The sequence below is a fragment of the Anas acuta genome, chromosome 7, assembly GCF_963932015.1.
Source record: "Anas acuta chromosome 7, bAnaAcu1.1, whole genome shotgun sequence".
Taxonomy (NCBI): Eukaryota; Metazoa; Chordata; class Aves; order Anseriformes; family Anatidae; genus Anas; species Anas acuta.
Genome location: NC_088985.1, coordinates 24775405 through 24799149, shown reverse-complemented (window position 1 = coordinate 24799149; position 23745 = coordinate 24775405). Strand labels below are relative to the sequence as shown.

The 23745-nt window shown below is 55.4% G+C and overlaps 1 protein-coding gene and 2 long non-coding RNA genes across 5 annotated transcripts; 2 read left to right on the top strand and 1 right to left on the bottom strand.

Annotated features, from left to right (window-relative positions):
• Nucleotides 1–1573: 1573 nt before the first annotated feature.
• On the bottom strand, nucleotides 1574–3943 carry LBX1 (ladybird homeobox 1). The gene is made up of 2 exons (XM_068688573.1): nucleotides 3153–3943; nucleotides 1574–2881 (listed from the first exon to the last, which is right to left on the bottom strand). The coding sequence occupies exons 1-2, from the start codon at nucleotides 3475–3477 to the stop codon at nucleotides 2382–2384; spliced, it is 825 nt and encodes a 274-aa protein (XP_068544674.1). The 5' UTR covers nucleotides 3478–3943; the 3' UTR covers nucleotides 1574–2381.
• LOC137859489 (uncharacterized) lies at nucleotides 3165–9842 on the top strand. Of its 3 annotated transcripts, none has more exons than XR_011098335.1 (4): nucleotides 3165–3303; nucleotides 4177–4213; nucleotides 4518–4603; nucleotides 6484–9842. It is a non-coding gene; the product is annotated as an uncharacterized lncRNA (long non-coding RNA). The 3 variants fall into 3 exon arrangements; XR_011098336.1 differs by lacking the exon at nucleotides 3165–3303 and adding an exon at nucleotides 3937–4056; XR_011098337.1 differs by lacking the exon at nucleotides 4177–4213 and having other exon boundaries at nucleotides 3194–3303.
• A 379-nt stretch (nucleotides 9843–10221) lies between these two features.
• Nucleotides 10222–16871, top strand: LOC137859683 (uncharacterized). The gene is made up of 3 exons (XR_011098468.1): nucleotides 10222–10357; nucleotides 14628–14733; nucleotides 15610–16871. It is a non-coding gene; the product is annotated as an uncharacterized lncRNA (long non-coding RNA).
• The last annotated feature ends 6874 nt before the right edge of the window (nucleotides 16872–23745 follow it).

The window sequence follows — 23745 nt, the reverse complement described above, 5'->3', positions numbered from 1 at the left end:
CAGATGCCCCGACGAAGGGAGAACAGCTCTGCTCCCATTGTTGCGGAGTTAAACAGTGGAAGGGAGGGTTAACCTAATCCATCAAATTGTCTGGAAATTGTGAAGAAAATTCAAAAACCATATGGTCTCCAAGCGCTCGCCTTCTCTCTGCTGCGGAGGGGCACGCTTGTTTCAGCATGGCGAACCGCAGGAGGCTGTATATGCTCCATTGTCGCTTGTCACTTCAGAGAAGAGGGCTCATTTGTCCCCAGTTTTCATGCTTTACGCTAAAAATTACAACCCCATCCATTCTCAAAGAGGAGAAAGATTTATTTAGCCTCGGAGAAACTGGACCAAAAAAAAAAAAAAAAAAAAAATCCAACCCACAAACCAACCCTGTCTTATCTGGACACTTCTCGGCGGAGCTCTGCCACTGTACACCAGATTTGTCTTTCTCACATAAATTTTGCAAAGAATGGGGAGAAACACGCGTTGCTCGCCTCCGAAAGGCAGCTCACGCTGCCAAGGGAAAACGCATTCAGGGGAGTGTTAATTTTGGAGGAAAAAAAAAAAAAAAAAAAAAAGAGAGAGAGAGAGAGAAAAAAAAAAGAAAGAAAGAAAAAAAAAGTGAAAGAAAAAAAAAGGAGAAAAAAAAAAGAAAAAAAAGAGAAAGGAAAAAAAAAAAAGAAAAAAGGGGAAGGGGAAAGGCCCTTTTTCCAATTTTTTCCAATTTTTTCCAATTTCCCATCCCCGTGCCCCGTAGGTGCCGCAGAGGCAGAGCCTGTGCCCGGGAGCGGTCGGTGCCGGCCGGCGGGCTGTGGGCAGCTCCCCCCGGCCGCACACGGAGCTGCTTTTGTGCAGAGGGGCCCCAGCTCCTTCCTCGCCCCCCCTCGATCCCTTTTCCCCCTTTTTTCCCCCTTTTTTTTCCCCCCGGGTGGGTGCGGAGGTGCGGGGCGGCCGCCCTATAAAGCGGCCCCGGGAAGGCAGCTGCGCCTCCAGCCTGGCCGCGCACGTCCACCAGGCAAAGAATTATAATTAAAAATAATAAAAATAATAAAAAAAAAAAGGCATATCAAAGTGCTAAAGTTCTCGCCCAGGTGCTCCTCGCCCCTCATTTCCTCGCAGGTGACTGCGCTGCAGAAACTTTCAATGGGAACGGGATGGGGGCGGCTGGGGGGGAGCGGCGGGGCCGGGGGTTAGTTCACAAAGAAGGACGGTAAAAGTATATTAAAATGGTAAAGATTTTATTGTATCGGAAAAAAGAGCTATCTGTACAATTCTAAGAGACAGTAAATAAAGCGACATTGTCCCTACCGGAACTTAAATAGCAGGCCTTTTAAAATTTGTACAATTCAAACAAAAACAGGTTTTAAATCTGTACATTTTTTTTTTTTAATTTTTAATTTATAGCGTAATATTTAAATGTATTGATCTTGGGATTTGTTCTTTTTATTTCCGTAGCATGCAAAAAATTCTAAAAAGAGTAAAAAATAATTCTAGGATTTTTTTTTTTTATTTCTTTTTTTTTTTGTTACCACCTTCATATCAAAAATACGAAAGGCAGCTTTTTAATAAAAGCACAACAATAGCAGAAAATGGTAAAAATAGCTTTTAATTGGTAAAATGAGGCAGAAATTGCATTGGAGACAAATCTCTATGCTCTAGGAAAAAAAGAAAGTAGATATTTTTAAACTTGCATTATACCCCATCCCCAAGTTCCCAAGATTGCGAAAGGAAAAAAAAATGTTTTTAAAAGGAAAAAAAAATAAAAATAAAATTACTTCGTGCACATTTGAAACATGCAAGGAAAGAAAAGTGGCTGATTTCGTGTCGTCGCCGTTTTAAGCCTAACTTAAACCTCCTCTAAAGCGGTTCGTTTCGGAAGTCTTTTGGAAACAACCGCCCCCCCCCCAGACATCTGGTGGGAGCCGGGTTTGTTCCAAGGTTACGCGTCTCCCTTATGGACGAAACAATCCTAACGGATGGATATTTTTTAAAAAATAATGAAAACCTCAAAAGAATAAAAAATAAAGAGGGGGGAAGGGGGGAAAAAAAAACTCCAATATATACGTTTAAATATTTATACAGAAGCCGTCCGTAATTGCACCATTCCGAAGATGTGACAGGCGGAGGGATAGCGACTCTACCCTAAATTAATTTTCGCGTGACTGTGGGGGTGTGGGGGGTGTGTGTTTGTGTGTGTGTGTGTGTTTGTGTGCCGGGCTGCTGCTGCTTATTGCTCTGACCGAGGAGGAGAAGCCGCCGGGCCGAGCCGTGCCGGGCCGGGCTGGGGTGGAGAGGAAGGGGGGGGTGGGAAGAGGCCGGTTTGGAGCCGTCGGGCGGGGATGGGGGAGCGGGCCGAGGGGGGCGTGGGGTGCGGGGGGGAGCCCGGCAGCCGCCCCTCAGTCATCCACGTCGATCTCCACGTCCTCCTCCTCCTCGTCCTCCTCCTCCTCGCTGTCCCGGCGGCTGCGGGGCCGTTCCGTGGGGGGCGAGACGGGGCGGGGCGGCGGCGGGGCGCCGGGCTCCCGGCTTGCGGGGGGCGGCGGGGGGGAACCGGGCCGAGTTTTGGCCCGACCTTCGGTGCCGGGCTCCAGCTCGGCCAGGGCTACGATGTCCACGGCGGGGTTGGGGCCCAGCTTTTTGGCGGACTCCACGTCGGCCTTCATCTCCTCCAGGTCGCGTTTGAGCTTGGCGCGGCGGTTTTGGAACCAGGTGATGACCTGGGCGTTGGTGAGCCCCAGCTGCTGGGCGATCTGGTCCCGGTCCGCCGGCGACAGGTATTTTTGGTAGAGGAACCTCTTCTCCAGCTCGTAGATCTGATGGTTGGTGAAGGCCGTCCGCGACTTCCGACGCTTTTTCGGCGTCTGCCGCTGCCCGAAGATCGTCATCCCGTCCCTGCCTGCCGACGAGCCGCCACGTTGCCCCCTTTCCTCGACGGCAACCCCCCCCCCTCCCCACTTTTTGCTCCTTCCCCTCCCGACCCCTGCCTCTCCGTGGGGAGGCAGCGAGGCTCAGCCTCCGCTCCTCCACCCCCGGACCGGCCGTCGTGGCCCTGCCACCCCCCCCCTCCCCTTTTATTCCACCGAAAAACCCCAAATCCCCGACGGCGCCCCCCGCAACCTTTCCTCCAGCCCGCCCCCGAAGGGCCACCCCCGGGCGCTTCTCCTTACCTTCGGCCGCCTGCAGCACGCTGACTTCCAGCCCCTTGAAGGTTTTGCTGGCCAGCTCCTCCAGGGCGCAGAGGGGAGACGTTTGGGAGAGCAGCGGCCGGCCGGAGAGGGGCAGCCCGGCCGGGGGGTGCTTGTCGGCGGCGGAGAGCAGGTGGGCAGTCCCGCAGAGCGCGTAACTCCTCCGCACCGACGGCTTGTTGAGGATGTCCTCGATGCTGAAGGGGGTGAGGGGCTTGTTGGAGTTGGCCGGCGGGGGGAGGTGATCCAGAGGGCTCCTCCGCCGTTCTTCCCCCGACGAAGGTTTGGCTTCTTCTTTGGAAGTCATGGTGGGGCCGGGCCGCGCGGGGCTGCCTTCCCCACCCGCCGCGGGGATGCGCTGCCGCGGGGAAAAAAACCCGGCGGGACCGCGGGGAAGAGGAGGAGGAGAAGGCAGAGAGCAAAAGTTGAAGCCCACCTCCAAGGCCGGCGGAGGAGCCCCGGGTCTGCCCGGGGAGAGCCACGTCGGGCGGCCGGCGGGGCGGCCGGGAGCGGAGCTGCCGTCGGTCCCTCGCCGAGAGGTGGTCCTGCCGCACCTCCTGTCCCAGGGTTTCGGGTCGGGGATTTTTCCCTCTCTCTCTCCTCTCTCTCTCTCTCTCTCTCTGTCCTCCCTCTCTCTCTCTCTCTCTCTCTTCTCTCTCTCTCTCTTCTCTCTTTTCCTCTCCCCAGCCGCTATTTTAAGAAACACCCCAAATCGCAGCACTTTCCCTGCCCTCCCCCCCCGAAACGAGTGCCCCCCGAAATAAGGAAAATTTAAAAAAAAAAAAAAAAAAAAAGGAAAAAGAAAAAAAAAAAGACTTCGAAGAGGGGGAGAGCAGCCCTCGCACCGAGACCTCGGACCGGGGGGAAAGAGGCGAGAAGAGACGGGGTAATTGACTATTGCTAACAAGTTATTGTTGATTGGGAGGTAATCAATTATCTTCAATGACACTTTTCGCCCTCTCTCTCTCTCTCTCTCTCTCGCTCTCTCTCTCTCTGTCCAATGCAGGCTTTTGCAAGTTCGGAGACCCATTAATTAGGAGGCGGTATGTAGGTGGAGCCCAGTTGAATTATAATGCTGAATGCACTTGTCATATTCTGGCCCTGCTATTTGTTTGGACATATATATTTTTAAATTACATTACAAAGCAGCCTTTATTGCATAAGGATAATACAGTAGAGTGAAAAATAATAATAAGCGAAAACAAAACAAAACAAAAATCCAGCGGTTTCTTTTTTTTTTTTTTTTCTTTCGGGTTTTTTATTTCTTTTTTTTATTTATTTTTATTTTTTTTCCCGATATATATATTTTTTCTTCTATTTCTCCCTCTTCTTAATTCCGGCTACTAGTTTATCTAAAATGCCTCTCTCGGGCTCTCTCCCGGAGCCGTTTGGTGTTTTAATGAGGGGAAGAAGGGGAGATGCGTTGTTTCCAGGTAAGGCAGACCTTTCCTTTACGAATAAAACCCGAAGCTTGCCGCTGATTTTGTCGTGCTCCTCTTTCCCTGCGCCCTGTGCCGGGGGGGTTGCGGGGCCGGGGCCCCTCCAAGTTGCTGCCTCCGGGGGTCGGTGTTCGGGGGAAAGGGGGGTGCGATGAGCCCGGCCCGGCTCGGCTCGGCTCGGTTAGGCTCAGCTCGGCCTCCCCGGGCTCAGAGGGCCGGATTCCAGCCCCAGGCCTCCCCGTGCCAGCCCTCGGGTGGCTCCGGAGTTGGAGAGAGTGAAGGAGGGGGGGGGGGGGCGCAGGGTGCTGCAGGGCTCGGCGCCCACCCCCTCGGGGAAAATCAACCCGGGCCACGCAGTGGGGGCGAGAATCGCCCCTTCTAATCCGGACCGGGGCCGGAGACAAAGCCCAGGGCCGGGGTGGGGTGGGACGTGCCCGGCTCCGGGGGCGGCGGGTCCCGGCCGGGCTGCCCGCGGCTGGACGGGGAGGACCCGAGGGGGCTCTGCTCGGCTCCGGCTCCGGCCCCAAACTTTTTTTTCCTTCCTCACCTCGAGTGGCAGGAGGAGAGCGGCTGGCAGCTCCCAGGCCGCTAGGTACCAAAGAAGCACAAAAGAAGCAAATGGCTTCTCTCCTTAAAGCGCCCTCTTCCCATTTTTTATAGCTCTCTGGGAGTCTCTTTATGCAGTGACCTATTTTTAAAGGCCTATATTGGGTTATTCATCATATCAAATACTGCGAGGAGCTGGGGGGGAGCCGGTCGGGGGGGAGCGTATTACACTGATTCTAAATCGCCGGGCTTCTTTGCTTTGCTAGGTGGATTATTTGCTTCGCTTTGCTTGGGTTTTATGAAGTGATTTAAACATATTTTAACCAATTAGAGACTTTCCTCCTCTCCCTTGTGTCCCCTCGCATTATTTTCCAGCGTGGCGTTTTATGTCAGGATCCGGGTTTTATTGAGGACTCAGCCGGGGATGCTGGTGTTATAATTACAGAAATAAGATTAAAAAAAAAAAAAAAAAAAGAACAGGGGGAAAAACAAAAAAAAATCCAGTTCCTGGGTGAGAGTTGGGGCAGGTTGGCCGAGCGTTTTGGGATGCGCCGAGGCTTCAGCTCCGCTCGCCCTTCCCGCAGCGCGGATGGCAGCGGGGGCGCAACTTGCGCCCCCCCACCCCGAGAGCAGCCCCCTCCGTTCAGGGCAAGGGGGAAACTGTGCTAAGGACGGCAAAGAGCCGCAAAGATTTGGGGTTTTCCCCGTAGTCCCTCCAAACAGCGTCTCCCCTCCCGAAGTGGGGTCAGGGGTCTCCGTGCCCCCGGTGCTTTTTGGTTCCCAACGGAACCAAAGCGGGCACAGCCCGGGGGGGCGGGCAGCACCCCCAGGACGGGCTCTCCGGCCAGGGGGGGGCTTTTTCGTTTGCCTCGCCCGGTCCGTGGCAATGATGCGGGGCTCAATCGGGGCATGGGTGGCTCCAGGCCTGGCGCCTGCCCTTCTCCCCGGAACCCCCAAAATATCACATCGCTGGGAAAAAGGGCAGCCGGGGGGGGGCTGAAAGGGAAGGGGGCTCTGTGGATGTCCCGGGGGGGGGTCGTAGCGACCCCGCTACGCGGCTCCCGCGACTCCACCGTGCTCTGGGCTGCTCGCTGGCGCCTTTGGTGCGTTTGGGTTTGTTTCCTGCGCTCCCTTTGCGCTCGCTGCAACTCTTTCCCTTCACATCCATCCCCTGTACGGACACCCTATATATCTGCGCACCGGGAGGGGGGGCAAAATTAAAAGGAGGGGCAGGCTGGGTTGCCCCTTCCCTGGCTTGGGGAAAAAGCACAGCATCCCCTTTCCGCACCCCCCGATGCTTAATTTTTTGTTTTGTTTTGTTTTGGCAGCCCTCTTGGCACCCGGCCCCGAATTGGAGACCCTCGGTGCCCCGCGGCGGGTCCCATCGCATCTCCCCGTCCTCGGAGGGCCCCGGGGAGCAGGGGGGCACCGGGAGCAGCCCGGGGTCGGATCCTGCCTCCTCCACCAAACTTCGCGTCCTGCCGGGCTCTTCTCCTGCCCGCCCAGCCGTCGGCTCTTCTCTCCCGGTTTTGGGTTCGTTTTGGGGGAAAGCCGCCCTTATTCGCAGCGTTTCACCCCGCTTTTACCAGCTCCAGCTCCTGCGAGGGGGGACCCGGCACCCAATCCCCTTTGGGGCACGCAAAAAAGTTTGGGGCCGGACCCAAAGAGGGGGGAACGGCGGCACCGGGGGATGGAGGAGGGGGTCCTGGAGCCGTCGGGGAAATGTGGCGCAGGGTCCCCGCCTTCCAGCGGGGAAGAAAAGCGGGTGAGCAGCGGCCTTTCCCGCAGAAAACCCCCGCTTACCCTGGGGCGTAAAGAAACCCTCCGGCTACGGGGGGCAGCTTTGGAGGCGTCTCCCCCCGCCGCCCCTAGAGCCGTATTTTGGGGTGGCAGCACCGCCCTCCTCCCCCTTTTTTTGCCCCCCCCCCTCTTCCCCGCAGGCAGCCCGGGGGCCGCTCGGGTTTGGCTGCGTGCGGCCCCGCTTTTGTCCAGGAAAATGTCACAGGAATCGAATTAAAGCAGGCGGCATAAATCATTCAAGTGTTGATCACCAAAGTAACTGCGTACAAATGACACCTCCTTCCCCGGCATAGCTGAGCCGTGCATGGCTCCCAGTTATGTCTGCCTGCTCGAAGTGCCCTAAACACGTTGCGGCTCCCCGGGAGAGGCTCGGAGAGGAGCAGACTCCGTGCCCTCCAGCTGCCAGCGAGCTCAGGGGCCTGGCACAGCATCCCACAGAGGGGGGAGCTCGGCAACTAACTGGGTTTTGTCTTCAAGCCCCCCCCTTTCCCCAGATTTGGGGGCGCGAGTGCGCGCAGGCGGAGAGAGCCCGGAGGTCCCCTTCGCCTTCCCTCGCAGAGCAGCCGGTAAATGTCCCCATGTCCCCCGTGGGTGGCCACAGGTGTCCTCCTTCCTCGCCTCCGACGGGCTCCTTGCTCCCCCCGGCAAACAACCGCCCCCGCCTGGGCGCACGCCGGGTCCCGGCGCTGCCGGGGAGGGTCCTGGGGGGCCCCGGGGAGCCCCGCGGAGCTGAGCAGAAGCCCCCCGACAGAGCCCATCTCCCGAGGTCGTTTTGTAGCCGTGTCCCTCTGCTTCCTCCCCTCGCAAGCCGTTCCCTTGCGAGGAAAAAAAAAATAAAAATAAATAACTTCGCCGCACCAAAAATAAACCTGACCCAAGCGCCCGCACCCGGCCGGGGAAACGGGGCCAGAGGCAGGGCGGGAGGGCGGGGAGCGCACCTCCCCAAAAAGCCTTGTCCTTGCACCAAAAAAGAGCGAAACCGGGATTTTCCCCAAGGCCACGGGCAGAGGGGATGCGGGGAAGCGGCGGAGGCACGGCGAGGCCCTGCCCGAGCCCCCAGTTTATCCCCGAGGGGGGGACACACGAAACCCACCGCCCCAAAACCACGGCTGAACGCGGGGAAGCGGGGGGCGGCCCCCGCTTTTTCGTTTGCGAGCAAACTCCCGGGGACAGCCAGCGGCACCGGGGTGGGTGGGGAGCGGGGGTCGCCCCCCCCCTGCCCACCCAAAGGGAGAATTTGTTTTTTCCTGGCTTGCTCCCCCCCCCCGGCCGTGCTCCTACAGCCTCCCGCCGTCAGGGAGGCCGGGGGAGGGCAACGAGCCTCTGCTCTGAATTTGGGGGAGCCCCGATGTAAGGGGGACGCTCCCGGAGGAGGGGGCCTGGGGCCTGGATGCAAGGAAAAAGGGGGAGCCCCCCCCGCCCCGTAAGTCGGTCCCAAGCACAAACTAAACGCAGCTCCCGAGGGTGTCCCCATCCCAAACGCCGGGTGGTCCCTAAGCACGCCGGGGGACCCTTCTGGGGGTTTTAGGGGTTCTCGGGGGGGTGCAGAGCCCCTCCGAGCCGCTGCAGGGGGCAGCCAGGTCAGGGTGGTGGGGACAGGGACAGGGACAGGGACAGGGACAGGGACAGGGTCGGATCCTTCTGCAGCCGCCGCGGGGACTCCCGAAATGGAGACGTGAGTGCCTGCGGCTCGGTGCATTTTTAGCCTTTAAAACTCCAGAATTTTAATTTCTAGTCCCAGAAACGCAGCTGGACGCGGGCTCCTGGAAAAGAACAGCCGGGACGTGCCCGTCCCAGGTCAGAGAGAGGCGAGAACTTGATTTATTTTATTTTATTTTATTTTATTTTATTTTATTTTATTTTATTTTACTTTATTTTTAAACACTTCGAGAAGTGCCATTTGCAGGACCCCCGCAGAGGAGGAGGAGGAGGAGGAGGGAGGCCGGAGGCGGGCAGGGAGGTGGCACGGAGCCACCGGGAGCATTTCAGGCCTCCCGGCCGTGCCAGGCTCTGTGGGCGGCAGAGATTTGGCAGCTCCCGGGCTCTCCGTGCCCCTTCTCCATCCCGGGAGAGGCGAGGCCAGGGCAGGGAGCAAATTGGGGCGAGGAGAGCACAGGGGATGCTCGCAGGACGTCCCCTGCCCCACGGCTTCACTCTGGACAAAACTTTGTTGGAAGGGGGGAGCCAAGGGGAGCATCCACACGGGGATATGACAGCCGAGCCGTGCTGGCTCCTCCGAGACCTGTAATATCTCCTCCGCTCCCGGCACGCGTGAATAATTCACCAGGCTGCCAAATGCAAGTAACGTGTGGCAGCTCTGAAGGAGCCAGGGAGGCGAAGGCTCATTTTTGGGGGGCAGGAGGAGGTGTGGGGAATCAATTGAAACTTAATAAAGGGAGTGGGGGGGAGAATGGCGGAAATAAGCTAGGCAACTTCTTCTAATAACAACTTGGTGTTAATAATTCAGGAGCAGTCATTGGATTATAGCGCAATATCCGAAGTACGCCTTGCCGGCACAGTGCGGGTGGATAATGTAATCGGAGCTCATTTCGCCTTCCAATAAATTACAGCAGCAAAAGTTTCCTGTTAAAGCAGTTATTTGTATTTCTTTTTTGAAGGTGATCCCCCTCCCTCCTCCTCTTCCAACAACCAAAGTGAGAAAATTAATTAAAAACTAATATTTCCCTTGCAAAAGCAGTATCGAGATGTGGAGCGGGAGGCGCTGCCGGAGTTTGGCCGTGATCTCTTCCAACTTTCTGTGCTGCGAGGCTGCTCCTTCTTCCCTCCCTCTCTCCCTCCTTCTTTTTTTTTTTTTCTTTCATTTTTTTTTCCCATTTCTCCTTCCATCCTTTTCTGCATCCTGCCTTGTAGGACCCCTACACGCTCCCCCAGCACAGGCACCCTCACCCCAGTGGGCGCTCTGCACCCTGACCCTCTGTCTCCCCTGGGACACCGATGGGACATGTTGGGGACCAGACCAGACCATAGAGGGTCTTAAGGGGTCCCAAGGTGGTCCCCAACCCTCTCCCAGCCCTCACTGTGGATGCAGGGCTTTGCTGCATCTCCTCGGGGTCTACTTAGTTCTGCTGCTTCATACAGGTGTGGAGAGAAGGCCTTGGCTAACGCCAAATCTGCAGCAACACGTGGGCCTGGATTCTGCCTCCATAGGACACAAGCAGTCAAGATCCCCACACCTGATAGCCCTACACCTTAATGAGGACCCACCGGTCTGAGGAAGAGCTAACGAGGGGGTGAAACCCATAAAGGGAGGCCCCAAAAAGAGGTGCAAAAGTGATGCAGCTGGGGACGTGCATGGGGAAGGGCTGGCGTGGGCATGGCTCTGCCCTTACACCTCACCTCGGGGAGGGTCTGAGGCCTCGGGAAAGACCCGTGTGAGTGGAGGTGAGTCTCGAAGGGACCACGAGAGGGGCTGCAAGGGGAGCCCTGGAGCAGGGGACCCGCGGGGCGGAGGCGGGGAGCAGCCGCTAGAGGGAGGACGGGGAGCGCAGAGGGTGCGCGGCCGGGGCGCGGGGCTGGCCCAACCCCCGGGGCGATTTGCCAGGAGCAGCCCCTCTCCTGCTCCTAAATCCTGTATTTTTTGGCTTAGGAAGCCCTCTACCTGCTCCTGCGGCTTCTTTTAGTGTCAGCTAAGAGCCTGGCGTCAAAAGGCTCCTGCGCCCTGCAAGTCCTGTGTTAGAGCTCCTGCAGTGGGAGACCTCCAAGGCAAGCAGGGTAAAAAAAAAAAAAAAGTGACTCCAATTTCCTAAGGTTAAACACTTGTCGGCTGGTAATGCAAGCTACAGATTGCAGCAGTGTATTTTTTTAGGTATATACAGGTCCTTGCACGGTGACCTCCCTCCCCAGGGGGGATGCAGGAGAGGGTGAGCAGTGAAACCCGATGGAGCGCCCAAGGGTCCCCCAGCTATGGAGCAGTTGCGGTGCTGTGGGTGCAGCAGGGCTCCTCGTTTCTTTGGTCTTTGCCCTTTTGCCCTGTGCGTGTGCGTAATCTGCAGCCCCACCGGCTCAGTGTTTCAGAGCTGGGCACGTAGTGCTGCAGGAACACGACCTTTTGCTCTGAAGATGGTAAGAGCTTTGTGCTGGCAGCAGAGCGGCATACCCGGTACAAATATAATCATTCTGATAATAAATCACCATCCATAATAAGAAGACATCGTTAATAATAAGTCATCCAGGGGCCTCCTGAGACCAGCATACAACTTACTGCAAAAATAGCTAGGAAGCATGGTGTGATCATTACAAGGAAGATAACAAATAAAAGAGAAAATGACTTTTATAGGCATTTAACTCTTCTCTCCTTCCCTCAGCTTCCAGCCAGTTCTGTTATCCGTCTGGTATCGGGATGGCTAGGATTTAAATTTGGTCACAAACTGAGACTGAATTCTGCAGATGCTGAGCCCTGGGTTCCCAGCACCTGTGAGTTGGCCAGATTGCTACCCGCAAAGGAGCTGCTGGGCAGAAATCCTGCCTTTCTTTTCCTTTTATTTTCTCTCCCCTCCGCTCACAGTTTGATCCTGTAGCTCTCCCAATTTCTACAAAGGTCCTGGATGCAAGCAAGCGCTCCCTGGTTATGATATACAGGAGCCAGCTGAGGCCTTGCCCATAAATGTCGCCTCTTTCTGTACCTCTTCAATTGGCACGATTTGTTGCCCGGCTCACATGGCTTTGTTTCTGCTCAGCTGACGGGGTGACCGGGCTCTGGAAACCGGAGAGCAGCGAGGGGCAAACTCATGGCAAAAAAAAAAAAAAAAAAATTAAATGAATGAATGTTTGCATCAAGAACTCTCCAGACCCAGGAATATTTCCATATGTGAACTGGCTGGCACCAAAGGGCTGGTGAAAACTGCCCGGTGCACAGGGGCTGAGGGAATTTTGGCACATTTGGTTAAGGATGAATTTGCAAGTCGTGCCTTGTGCTGTTCCATCAGCTCGGAAATAGATTTGCTCTGGATATCAGCGCTGCTTTCTTGCGGCAGAGGGGGGAAGAGGTTAGGGCTGTTAAAATCTTTCTTGGTTCCTACCCTTGTTTGCGTTTGCCAGGCAAACAATAGCAGATGTTATATAGTCAGTTCAGTTCGCTACTAGTCCCATTATGTTCTATTTATGTTTCACTTTATTGGCTTTTTTTTATTTTCCTATTATTGTTTCACTCTGGGGGAGGCAGAGGATATAATATATTCATCTTTATTATACAAAATCTGTGTGAAGCATTTAATAAAATGCTGTTTCCACACAGCTAGGAATATTACTGTTAGCTATTCTTAAGTTAATGCTCCTATTAAAAAATGTTTGATGGCTGCAGTGACTGGAACTTGTGTGGACAAAAAGCGCACACACCACTAAATAAGGCACTCGTGGCAATTTAGAGATTTCCTGATGCCTCACAGAAAACTTCTGGTTAGCCAGCTTTTTGCTTACTTAGCATATTTCCAGCACTGCTCTTCCCTGTTTTTTTTTATTAGATGTATTTGGATGAAGAAGTTTTTGCTCTTCCTTCCCCAAACTTCCCCCTGGTACAGGAGGGGTTTGATCCAGTCCCATCCTCAGGTCGCCTTCCCAGGCAGGGATTTTGGTAGATGAGCGATGGGAAGGAACCTATTCCTGAGAAAGAAAAAAGCCATTTTCAGATTGTTTTTTTTTTTTTTCCTTAATGGAGAGCTTTCCAGGAAAGGCACAGACACCCACACCCGGAGCCGACGGAGGCTGGCAGATTGATGGGTTTGTTTGCGGAGGCAGAGCTCGGTCACACGCAGCCCAATGCCAGGCTTTTCCCCTGCATGGGCAGGGCTTTGCGATGCAGAATGAGGTTGACGAACCCTCTCAGGATCAGGGGTTTTATTTTTACCTGTCTCATTTAAAGAGCACCGAGGCAGCTCGGTGCGTGCTTGCAGGCGCGCTAATGACAGGCAGCGTGGCACTGATCCATGCCAGTGGAGAGAGGCTGGGGGAGGCCATACGGGGTCTGGCCAAGGTCTGCCTGGCCCCATACCCCGAATCCAGCCGTGGTTGGTGGAAGGGTGTGCTCAGGGAGGGAAAAACCCAATTACAGAGTGTATTATTGCCATTATATTAGTGCATTATATTATTAGGATGCGTACCCTAGCGAGTGCATGGCGTGCTTCCCTGGGACACTTCATCAGCCCCCAGCAGTCCGTGGTTCAGAGATTCCTGAGCAGTGATACTTGGGTGTTTTACAGCCCCGGATAGATTGCTCCTCCACGAACGTGTCTAACCACTTGTTCAACCCATATAATCTTTTGGCATCCACAATATCCCGGGGCAATGAGTTTCACGGCTGATCTACAAGCTATGCAGATAAGATCTCCCTTTCATTTGTTATGAGCCTGCCACCAGACAACTTCACTCGGTTCGCACTTGTTCAGGAAGAGGCAACACACGGTTAAGCCCTGCTCGCCCTCTCCCCAGCCTGACAGCACAGATGCCCGTAGTCCTTGGTGTTCCTAATATTCCTAATTTTCCTAAAATTCCATATTTTACTCTGGAAGCATGGAGCTGACCGGGGGAGTGCATCTCCTGTAATCCAGGGCTGAGAAGCTAATGGAAAGGAGGAAAAAAGCTCATCCTAGCTGGCCAAAATCCCCAGGGTTTCCTGAGGAGCCAGGGCAAAGCGCAGAGGGGGGAGCTCAGGGCTCTCGCACACTCTCCTAGGGTAGATCTAAGCAGCCCTGGGTGCTTTGCTCACCCAGGTCTGGCTCTTTCATGCACCAGATATGACAATGAGAGAGAAGGAGGAGGTGCAGGGGGGAGGGAGAAGGGATCTTCAGATGAAGCTGAAGCCCCCAGCCCCATGGAGGTGATGGGAATGGCTCAATGGCATGGTGGGGGACACCAACCCTGCCAGGCTTGGGAGGGAGCCTCTGGAGAGGCAATCTGAGGGCTTTGGTATATGACAGGAGTGAGGAGTGAGCCAGATTTGCTTGAAATACTTCATTTTAATTGCAGAAGGCTGCCTGCCGTCTCCCTGCCTGCTTGCTGGGAAGCGTTTCCATCCCAGCTGTGCTGCCGGGGTGGGCAGGAATAAGTCCTTGGTGCAGGTGTCTCCCCTGAGCAGTCCTCAAGGTTTCAGCCTTAGGCTCCCTGTGCTCTGCTGGGTGGGCTCCTTGGGCCACCCAACCTCACTGCTTTGATGCATTTTTGCAAGTTTTTCATGTTTTGTTCAAAATCTTGGGGGCAGTTCATGGGTCACGGGTGGGTTTTCTAACCCATGTTTTGTGGGGAGTGAGGTACCCTTGAAGATGAGCTGATGCTTATGGACAAACCACCCAGGGCAGGCAACAAGGATAAAATAGACAATGATTTTGAACCTATCTCCCTGCTTTTTTGGCTGCTTGGTGTTGACAGCACTGAGACAGAGCATGGATTTCCCACCAGGACCTGCAATTTTCCCAAATCCCTCAGTCTCCAGAAGCCATTTAACAAAATCACTGCCTTCCCTGCGACCTCCCATTGCAGTTCACGATCTGATGCTCTGCACTGCTGCAACACGCAGCCCCTGGGACACCTCCCACACCCGGGTGTCTGCTGAGCACCCTGCAAACCACCCATGGGCTCGGCTGCATCTGGTCCCGCAGTGCTCCAGCCTTGCAGGTTCCCTGGCAGGAGGTGACTGGCACAGGGGAATTGTTCATTTCAGGAAAGAAGGACACAGTTTTTGTCCGGCAGAAACCGTGGATGTGCCCAGCCCTTCAAACCATGAGGATAATTCAGTCCTGTGGGGAAACGTGGTGCCTGCCCCCGAGGTGAGTGACTGTCTGCCATCGCTTCAGCTGGTAAGCATGAGAAACAGGGGCAGGGTGGTGTTTCTTCGCTTCTTGGGCTCTTTTTTCCTGCTCTTGGTTATGCTGAAGGCTGTTATGGTAAAAACTGCTGGCTGTAAGCTCAGGGCCCCGTTTCCAATAAGCAGAACTCCGTGCCCCAGCTCCCTATACCCAAAGCCCTACACCATGTCCTCGAATTAACCAGATTTAGACACCTCTATGTCCTCTTCTTCAAGCCCCAAAGCTCCCCAAACACCACCAGCAGATGCCACTTGTAGGGCCTGGGGTCCTACAAGTGTCCCCCTGCCCCGTGCCTGGCATGGGCTGAGCTGGGGGCGCAGAGCAGGGCAGAGCAGCTCAGGCAGCCCCTTCCCCAACCCCACCACACAGGAGGGGAGCAGCACCCATCCCATCTCCCCAAAAGTGCCCTCCCCTCCCCAGCAAACCCTTTTGCCTTCCCCTCCCCGTGCCAGCGCAGGGCAGCAGCCGGACAGGGGAGGCGAGCGCACGAAGGCCGGCGGCGCGGCGCTCTGCTGGCTGCCTGCGTGGTTCTGCATCCCATTTCCCTGGTTCTGCATCCCGTTTCCCTGGTTTCGCATGGCAGCAGCCCACGTTCGCCTGCGCGGAGCCTTCCTCTGGCTTGCTGGCAGCCGCGCTTCCAAACCCAGCTTGCCGTTTTCCCCAGGGTGGCGGGATTGATTGGCTCCAGCCGGAATGGGCATGGCTCTCCGCTGCTTGGACCGAGCTGCAACCATCTGTTACACCTCTAGTTAAAAGTACATAAAGTTGAGCATTTGCGTGTAGACAATACCACCCCTGATACGCTTTCCACCGCACATCCCTCTCGCGCTTTGGCAGGATCTCGCACCGCGATGGGCCCAGTACAGGAGCAACCGGCACTTCAGCTCTGCTGGAACGAAGCGGTGTGGAGATGGCAGGGGTGTAAATCAGCCCCTTCCTCGCTCTGCCGCAGCCATCCGCCCTCGGTTTTGCAGTGTGCCATGCCCTGGGCTCGCCCCTTGCTGGGGCTGGGTCCCAGCAGCCCACCAGGCTTCAGTCCTGCTGGAAACGGCAGCGCATCGCTGCTTGCCGGGCACCCGTCAGGCTAAATCACCAAGGATAAAAAGGCAGAGACGTGGGGAAATGGGGCCAGCGTGTACGAGAGCTGAGTGTGCAGCTGGATTGCCCACCAAGCCCTGCACCTGCAGAGGGCTGGAGCTGCCCTGCTGGCTGCTGCCAGCCTGGCCCCGTGCTGTGTTTGTCTTCTGGATGTCCCTGCGTGGCCGTGCCATGCGGGAAGGGCACAGGAGTGGGGTGGGATGGTGGCTGCCATCCCCTCCCTGCAAGCGTTGGTTGGAGCCAGCACGGCCACCATCACGTGCAGCAGCTCCTGGTTGAAACCCAGCAGGCACCCCTGGAACGGGAGCAAGGCTCCTCGGGAAGGGGCTCAGCACGCTGGGATGCGTTCCTCCTACCCCAGCTGGCCTGTGCCATCCACGTCTGGGTGTAAGTGACACCCCCACCATGCCAGGTCCTTGACCTGGGAGGAATTGCTTGGCCACGCCGGCCACCTGACTGCTGGGGCAACCTGCTGCAGAGAGAGGCTTCGGCACAGCCTGGTGCCAGGGCGAAGGGGCTGCTTTGATCAGGCTCTCGGGAGGGGTACATGATCCCTGGGAGAGCCACAGGATCCTGGGGGGGGGCACACGATCCACCCGCCCTGAGGTTTGAAGAGATGGGAGCTTTGGGGTGAGGGTGCTGGAGGATGTCCCCTCCCTGGCTGTGGTCACTGCTGGGTCTGCACCGAGACCACGCTCACCAACACGTCCCACCAGAGCTTGTCCCTCTTTGGGGGAACATGGGGGTGGTTTGGGTGGGCACCCCAACTTATCTAGGGGTCTAAAACCACCCAGGATGACAGGGAGAGGACCCTTGGAGGGAGAAGAAGAGCGCCCAAAAGGAACGGGGAGAAAACAACCAGAGCAGGTGGCAGAGGAAAGGGAGAGAGGCAGGGGGAAGAGGACGAAAGGAAAGATCAAGGTCCTGCTGCCTGTCAGCCCTTCAAAGGCCGGGTGTAAAAGGATCTCAGAGGGAGCGGAGAGGACAGGTCATGCCAGCCTGCAGCCCGGACAAAGGAGATGATGACAAGCAACTATTTTAGCAGATGGCCTGCAGCCATCTCGCCTCGGGCGGCGCAATCATCCAGTCCACTAAGCTGAGCAAAAAACAGCCTTGGGTCGGGAGCTGGGTGGCAAAGCCTGGGCGGTGGGACAAGGGGCTGCTCCCCGAGGGTACCATGAGCTGGTAGAGGTGGGGAGTGGGGTGCTGCCCCCCCCGAGGGTCACCTTCCCAGCCAAGCGTGTGACAGCTTTGGGCTGGGTTGGGTTCCAGATCCTGGCATGGGATGGGATGTCAGGAGGATGCTGAGGTGTTTGGGGAGCTGGTACGGAGAAAAGATGCTTTGCAACATATTTGCGTGGTTTTTCTTTTTATATTCATTTTTTTGGTCATGTGGGAGCCAGGCAGGAGCAGCCACAGCGGGAACTGTTGGGCAAGCAGCTAGAAAAAACCCGAGTGGCTCTTCCACAGCCTCTCCCTGCTATCTTTGAGGGACCGCGGGAAGGTGTGACCCCGCTAAGAGGATGCAGGGCGCGATCCACGCAGCACCTGCTTTACTTCAAGCGCAGGCACAAAGCCCTCGGTAGCCAAAGAGATTTAAGCACATGCTTGGAGCAAAGCCTGGCTGTCAGCATGCTTGTTGAATCAGGACAGGGGCTGTCAGACACGCATCGGAACTGGTCTGCAAACATGGCTGCTTTAAATTCATCACCCAAACCTCGCGTGTAGGCACCTCTCTGGATACCCCCCGGTAGCCAAAGCAGCGCCGCTGGGTCACGGGGAGCTGCCATTAATAGCAGCGGGGCCCCGAGCCGTGCCAGGTGGGTGTGGAGCAAACCCAAGAATCTCACACATTATTCCGATTGAGACATCATTGACAGGGAGGGGAAAAAAAAAATCCTACCCAAAGCTCCTAAATCCACCAAGCTTTAAAAAGCCAGCAAGGAATGGCCAAGGCTGAACTTGGCTGCGCTGCTCCTCCAGCAGGGATCCCCGGGGCACGGCCGAGTCTAGCGTTGCCTCTGGCATTTTTATCCCATTTGATTCATTCTATTTGTTCTTGATCCTGTTAACTTCATCCTATTGATTCGAGTGCATTTCCATAGTCCCTTATGGTCGCCTTCCTGCAGCACTTTCAGATTTAGGCGTGCAGGATGGGCTCTTTCTGCCCTGGGAAACACAGCGGTTAGCCCAGGGGCGTGCTGCTCCAAGGTCCCCAGGTCTCAGGGACAGTTTTTTTTTGTTTGTCCTGCTCAGAAATATAGGTTCATTGCCACTCAAGGTAGGGTGTGCTTCTGGACACGTGCAGGGAAGGTCAAAGGGTTTTAACCGTGCAAAGGGCAAAACTGGAGCCTGTTGAAGTGGTTTTGGTGCCGTTCAGAGCATCTCTGTGATCGGAGCCATTCCACTAGAACTGGGCAAGCAGAGAATTAGGGCATTTTCATGAGCCACTATTTTCAATAGTGCTTTCCCCAGAAAGCCACCTCCACTCGGAGTGACCTGGGGATTTTTAACAAGTGGATTCTGGTGGACCCACACCTGGGAGCACTGGGTGTCCCTGTGTGCCTTGGAGCACTCAGCCCTTGCCATCCCAAGGTTTTCCACCCCAGCGAAATCCACAGAGCCCCATGCCTTCCAGATTGTCCCTCTGAGCTCAAGACCTGTCTTGTGTCACGTACCTCTGGGCTGGAAAGGGGCATAAAGGCCCTCACTGTAAATAAAGATGAAAACCCAAACGGCATGCACAGCGCCTTGTTCAAAGCGCTCGGCGCATTTGAAATCGGCGGCCCCATAAAATCCGAGTGGGTTCAGAAACGTTTGGAGTCACGGGAGCTGGGGTCCCCCAGGGGAAGAGGGGGCTGGCAGGGGTGGGGGGGCTGTGAGGTCCCCTCCCCGGGGCTGGGGACGCGTAAATCAGAGCCTTCGCCCTTCGCCGTGGCTCTCGGCGGAGGGGTCGGGGGTCAGGAGCTCCCCTCTCCAAATAATCCCGGACAATCAGGAAGTGTTTCTCGTTTGATGAATTAGGTGTATAAAATCCGTGAAGGGCTCACGGATGGACAGACCTTTTCCTTTCTTCATGGGGATAATATTTCATGATTTGGGGAGGAAGGAGCACAAAGGGAGGGGGGGAATAATTAGTAATTTGTGATTAACTCTTTTCACGGGTATTTTATTTCTTTGTTCTCTAATGCCGCCTGGAGCCATTTAAAAAATGACTTAACGACAACAACCAAACTAATCGCTCTTCGTAACTAATGGCTGTGTCAGAACTTGGAAATCAAACCGAGGGTCTTGGACCAAGTTGCAGGGGAGATGCTGAGCGCGGGAGAGGGGGTGGAGAGGAATTCTCTGCCCGGTGTCAGATGAATGGTCAGAAAGGGCCCCGAGATCTGCAGCGATAAGGCAGAAGACAGAAAACCTCTCTGGAAAGCTGGTGGTTGAGGAGTTTGGGTGGTGGGAGGCACGGACAGAGCCCAGGGAGAGGCCCAGTGCTGGCTGTGGGTGAGCTTGGGACCCCCAGCCTCTCCGCTCTGCCTGGCGCACATCAGGCAGCGAGAGCATCACGTTCAGAGCCTTTTGGAGCTATGATTTAGAAAGGCAAATCCATTCTGGCGCCTGATTATGACACTGACATTAAAAGCACCGGGAACCTCTAATCGATGGAGGTTAATTTATTTAGACCGTAAAGAAGGAATTAATTTGAAAGGGGCCGCGGTGGAGCACGAGGCTCCAGCCATCCCTGGCGGGTGGCAGGGACACTTTGGCCGCACTGAAGGTGGACACCACAGCTCTCCTGGATGGGAATCTGTCCGTCTGCCCGACCCCGTGCTGCCTGCAGCCTGGGGAGATCTGGTTACGGAAAGGCGAGAAGTCCAGGCTCAGATGAGGGTTCTCTCTGATTTGCCCTGCAGTTGAGACTGTCCCTGCTTGGGCATGCTCAGGGGCCCAGATTAAGCTGGGAATGGAGCCCGGTTTTCTGAAATGTTGCCATCCTTTTTGCAAACCCTCCTTGTCCTGAGCTCACAGCCTGTGTGGCTCTGTCCTCCAGCATGTACTGGGAGCTCTGTGCCACACTGGAGACCCCTTGGGTAGATGTGGCTGATGCCCCCCAGGTCTGGAGGGGGCACAGCAGGTCCAGGGCAGCCAGCTTCAGGTCCTGGCTCCTGCCTAGCAGAGTGCTGAGGTGGAAGAGATTGCCTTAGCCCGTCACTTTTGTTTTCCTTAGTTATTGTTTAAAATGCAGAGATTATGAGGTCAAACTTTCCCAGCCAATATTTTTCCTAATGAAAAATGTAGTAGGGTACGAGTCAGTGATCGAACCCATGCGTTGAATGTACCACACTACAGTGATTTCCACAGACAGAACTTCAATAAATCTTGTTTTCAGAGAAATTATATGAGGCTGATGCTCTATTTTTGCCAGTTTAAGATCACTTTTCCCCTCTGCTGTGCTCTGCCCAAGTGGAACTTTCCTCCAGCTGAGCTGAGCCTTTGCTACAGCAACGCGACAGACCCTCACGGCTGCGGTGTGAGCAGGCAGGGGGATGACGGCAGCCCCCCAAATCCCTTTGGGGTCACCCCACACAGTTGTGGGGTCCCTTTTCCAAAGATGCGCCTTCATGCCTGCAAACAGCCTGGAGATGCTAACCGTGCTGTTGGGTGTTGGAAACTCCTTGGACATCCTCTTTGCTTCGCAGTTTAGGAGGTTCCTCCAGTTTCCCAGCGCTGCTCGCTGATGCTCCCCTGATCCCAGCCTGCTCCCCGTATCGACTCCCCGATGCTGCGACAGCCCGCGTGTGATCCAGCCTGTCCCTGGGATCGATACGACATTTCCATTCGTCATTAAATATGTCGTCCTTACTTTGTGCTGCATAAATCAACCTTTCAGGCACGGCTCCCTGGGTGAAGAGCCGCTCTTGGAGACCACTGACCGAAGCAGGGGGCTTCAGGGAGTGCTTTGTGCTCGCCCCAGCGCTTAGGAAGATACCAAAATCAGTGTCAAGGCTGTGATGGGCTTTGTAGCCAAAACCAGGCTGTTTGTAGCCAAAGCAAGCTGGCATGAGCAAACTGGCTGCAAATGCCCTGGGGACCCTCTGTGCCCCAAAGTGCTGTCAGTCCGTGGGGCTCTGGGTGCAGGAGAAAGCCGGCACCGGTGGTGCTGGGGTGAGCTGCCCCATCCTCCGGGGACAGAGCAGGAGCTGTGGTGGTGTCTGCCTCCCCAGGTAAGCCCAGTTTGTGCTGGGAACGTGGCCTCACCTCCCCGTTAGCTGTGGCTTCTCCTCCAAACCATGCCCAGCCCCAAGCCTGCCCACGGTGCAGTGATTCCCGTGGCGATAGGTGAGCACAGGACTGGGTTTGCTTCACAACGACAGTGGATGTGAAATGCCCATAGGATGCCCTGGTGGAAAGGAGAATTTGATCTCTCTGCAGCCAGCCACAGCCCTTGGCAGTGGTGTTTCCAGAGGGGAGTTTTCTGGCTGCCTCCCCCCGGCAGCACCCTCCGATCTCTCCCCAAAGTGCGGGCACTGACCCGTGCCCTCCCCACGGCTTTTTGTCAGCCGGCTCCCTCATCCCCGCTGCACACACTCACACACACGTATTTCAGCACTGTCTGCAAAGCAGTTTGAGAATCGATATTGCAATTGTGTTGTAAGTGAATTAGTTATAGATCAGCTCGGGGTAGGATTAGCTTATAGCTCAGCAGGCTGGCAGGCTGCAGGGAGGGCGTGCAGGCAGCTTGTCCCTGGGTTTTGCAGCGCTTGGAGCAGCAGGGCAAGGCTGCAGGAGTGGCTGGGATAAGGCTGCATCCCGATCCTGAGCCTGCAGAGGCTGGGTTAAAACCCACAGGCTGGCTCTGGGCCTGGCTTGTTGCTGGCATCCTCCCTGCAAACTCCCATGCCTTGGCCGGGGAGCTGCTGTGAACTTTTAATGCAATTCCAAAAAGCACATAAAAAACCCCAAACACAGTCCTCCCAGACTCCTTTTTACCTTTTCTAAGAGATTGAAATGAACTTCTTTTTTCTAGTTACCATCTGCAACCGGGATGTGACCATCCCAGTGGCCTCATGCAGAAGCAGATCCCCACCTGGGGATGGGGAAACTGAGGCACGGAGAAGCGAGCTGGCTGGGGCACCTGGGCTCTCAGCAGCAGCCCATACACGGCCAGCCTCGTGCCCTGTTTCTGCTGGCACCCACTTCACACAGTCCCCTTGAGTCCCTTGTCACTGCTCCAGGATATTCTGGCTTCCAAAATTAGCTCCGTGCTTGGACCCGTGTGCAGGGGGTTTCCTTTAAACGAGCCTGAAACTGCTTTGACGAAGCACACCACGAAAACAACTTGCTGCTAAAATAAACCTCCCCTCCAGCTCCCAGTTTAAACCCGAGTAGCTCTGCATGGTGGAGTGGGGACAGGAGGCAGCTGCCAGAGCTCCCCTTGCTTACAGCACCCCAAATGGGGTGAGGGCGCCTGCTTTAGGTTGCGTTTGCTGGAGGGGAGAGAGGGTCCTGCTGCCCGTCCCCTTCCAAGAGCGTGTGTGGCAGCAGGACGTGGCCGTGTGACGGGATAAACTATGGGCAGACCCCTGAGGAATGCCATATGGGTACATTTATACTCGCGCACACACAGGAATAATGTTTTACAGATTTAGCCGTGTGCTTAAAAGCATGTGTCTGCACGGATAAACACCTCCCCTTCACACACATGCACAAACGCGCAAGATTTCCTCCAAGACACTCCATTAAAGGCCATTTTGTCCCCATCTTTCACTGTATATTATATTTTACCCACAAATCACATCTACTAAATGACTTTAAAGGTTTTCCAGTCTGTTTTTTTTGCATTCCCCAGATGTCGGGGGATGTCAGCGCGATGGCTGCGTTACTCTGAATACTCTGGGTATGTCTCCAGAGCGCCCGGGAAGGGGATTTCTCTCTCTGTCTCCTGTTGTATTCCTGACAGCAAAGTAATTTGCTTGTATAGATTCTGGCAACAAGCACAGCGAAAACTCCGGCTGCTCAACATTGTTGCATTTTTTAACTCAAGGTTGAACAATTTCAGCCTGGAGACCTCCAGGATTGGATTCCTGTGCCAGGGTTGCTCGCTGCTGGGATTTGCTGTGCAGATGGATGTGTGGCACCTTCCCTGGCACGAGGACATGTATAGGGGGTCCTGCCATGGGCTGAGCCTCTGGTTTAGGATTTAGGGCAGAGCAGGGCTCTCTCCTGCTCTCCCATCCCTGCAGAGGACTCAGGGGGCTGTGCTCTCACCTGGTGCTGGGAGAATGCCCCATGCCAAGTGCCTGGGGTTGGGCTGGAGGGCTGGCCTGTAAACCAAACCCAAATCCATCTTGCTTCATACTTGGATCCTCAGCACAAAGGGGGCAAAGAGGGGTCTGAGCCTGGGGCAAGAGTTTTCAGGGGCAGACGTGTGAGGGGAGCCCAGTTCGGGGCTGGGAGCAGCCCTGGGTGCAGCACCCTGAGGTGCACCCCATCACCCATCTCCTGCAGCAGCTGCTTAACCGCGCACAGCAACCCTGCGCAGCAGTTTCAGCAAGAGAGCGAAGAAGCCTGTATCCAATTGAAACCACAGGGGGTATTTAGGGAGGCAGAAGGTAATTTCCCGAGCTGGAATATGGCCAGGATACAAGGACTAATATCCTGGCTCTTGGGGAAACAGTCATGGGATCTTTGCTCGCTGCGAGTCATCCTGATCTCTGTTTTAAGTCGGATCTGGAAAAAAAAAAAAGGGAAAGGAGACAAAGGGAATAACCCTTCCAAGAAGCCAGGGCTGCAGGGCGCAACTCAAAGCTGCTCTCACCACAGGGAAGAGCTCCTGGATGAAAAGCCAGTGGGCAGCCCGGGCACAAAGGTCTGGCA

Coding starts and splice junctions, on each gene's coding strand:
- LBX1 (XM_068688573.1), bottom strand. CDS start 3,477: ATGACTTCCAAAGAAGAAGCCAAACCTTCGTCGGGGGAAGAACGGCGG. Junction 2,882..3,152: donor CGTGCTGCAGGCGGCCGAAG/GTAAGGAGAAGC, acceptor GCTCGTCGGCAG/GCAGGGACGGGATGACGATC.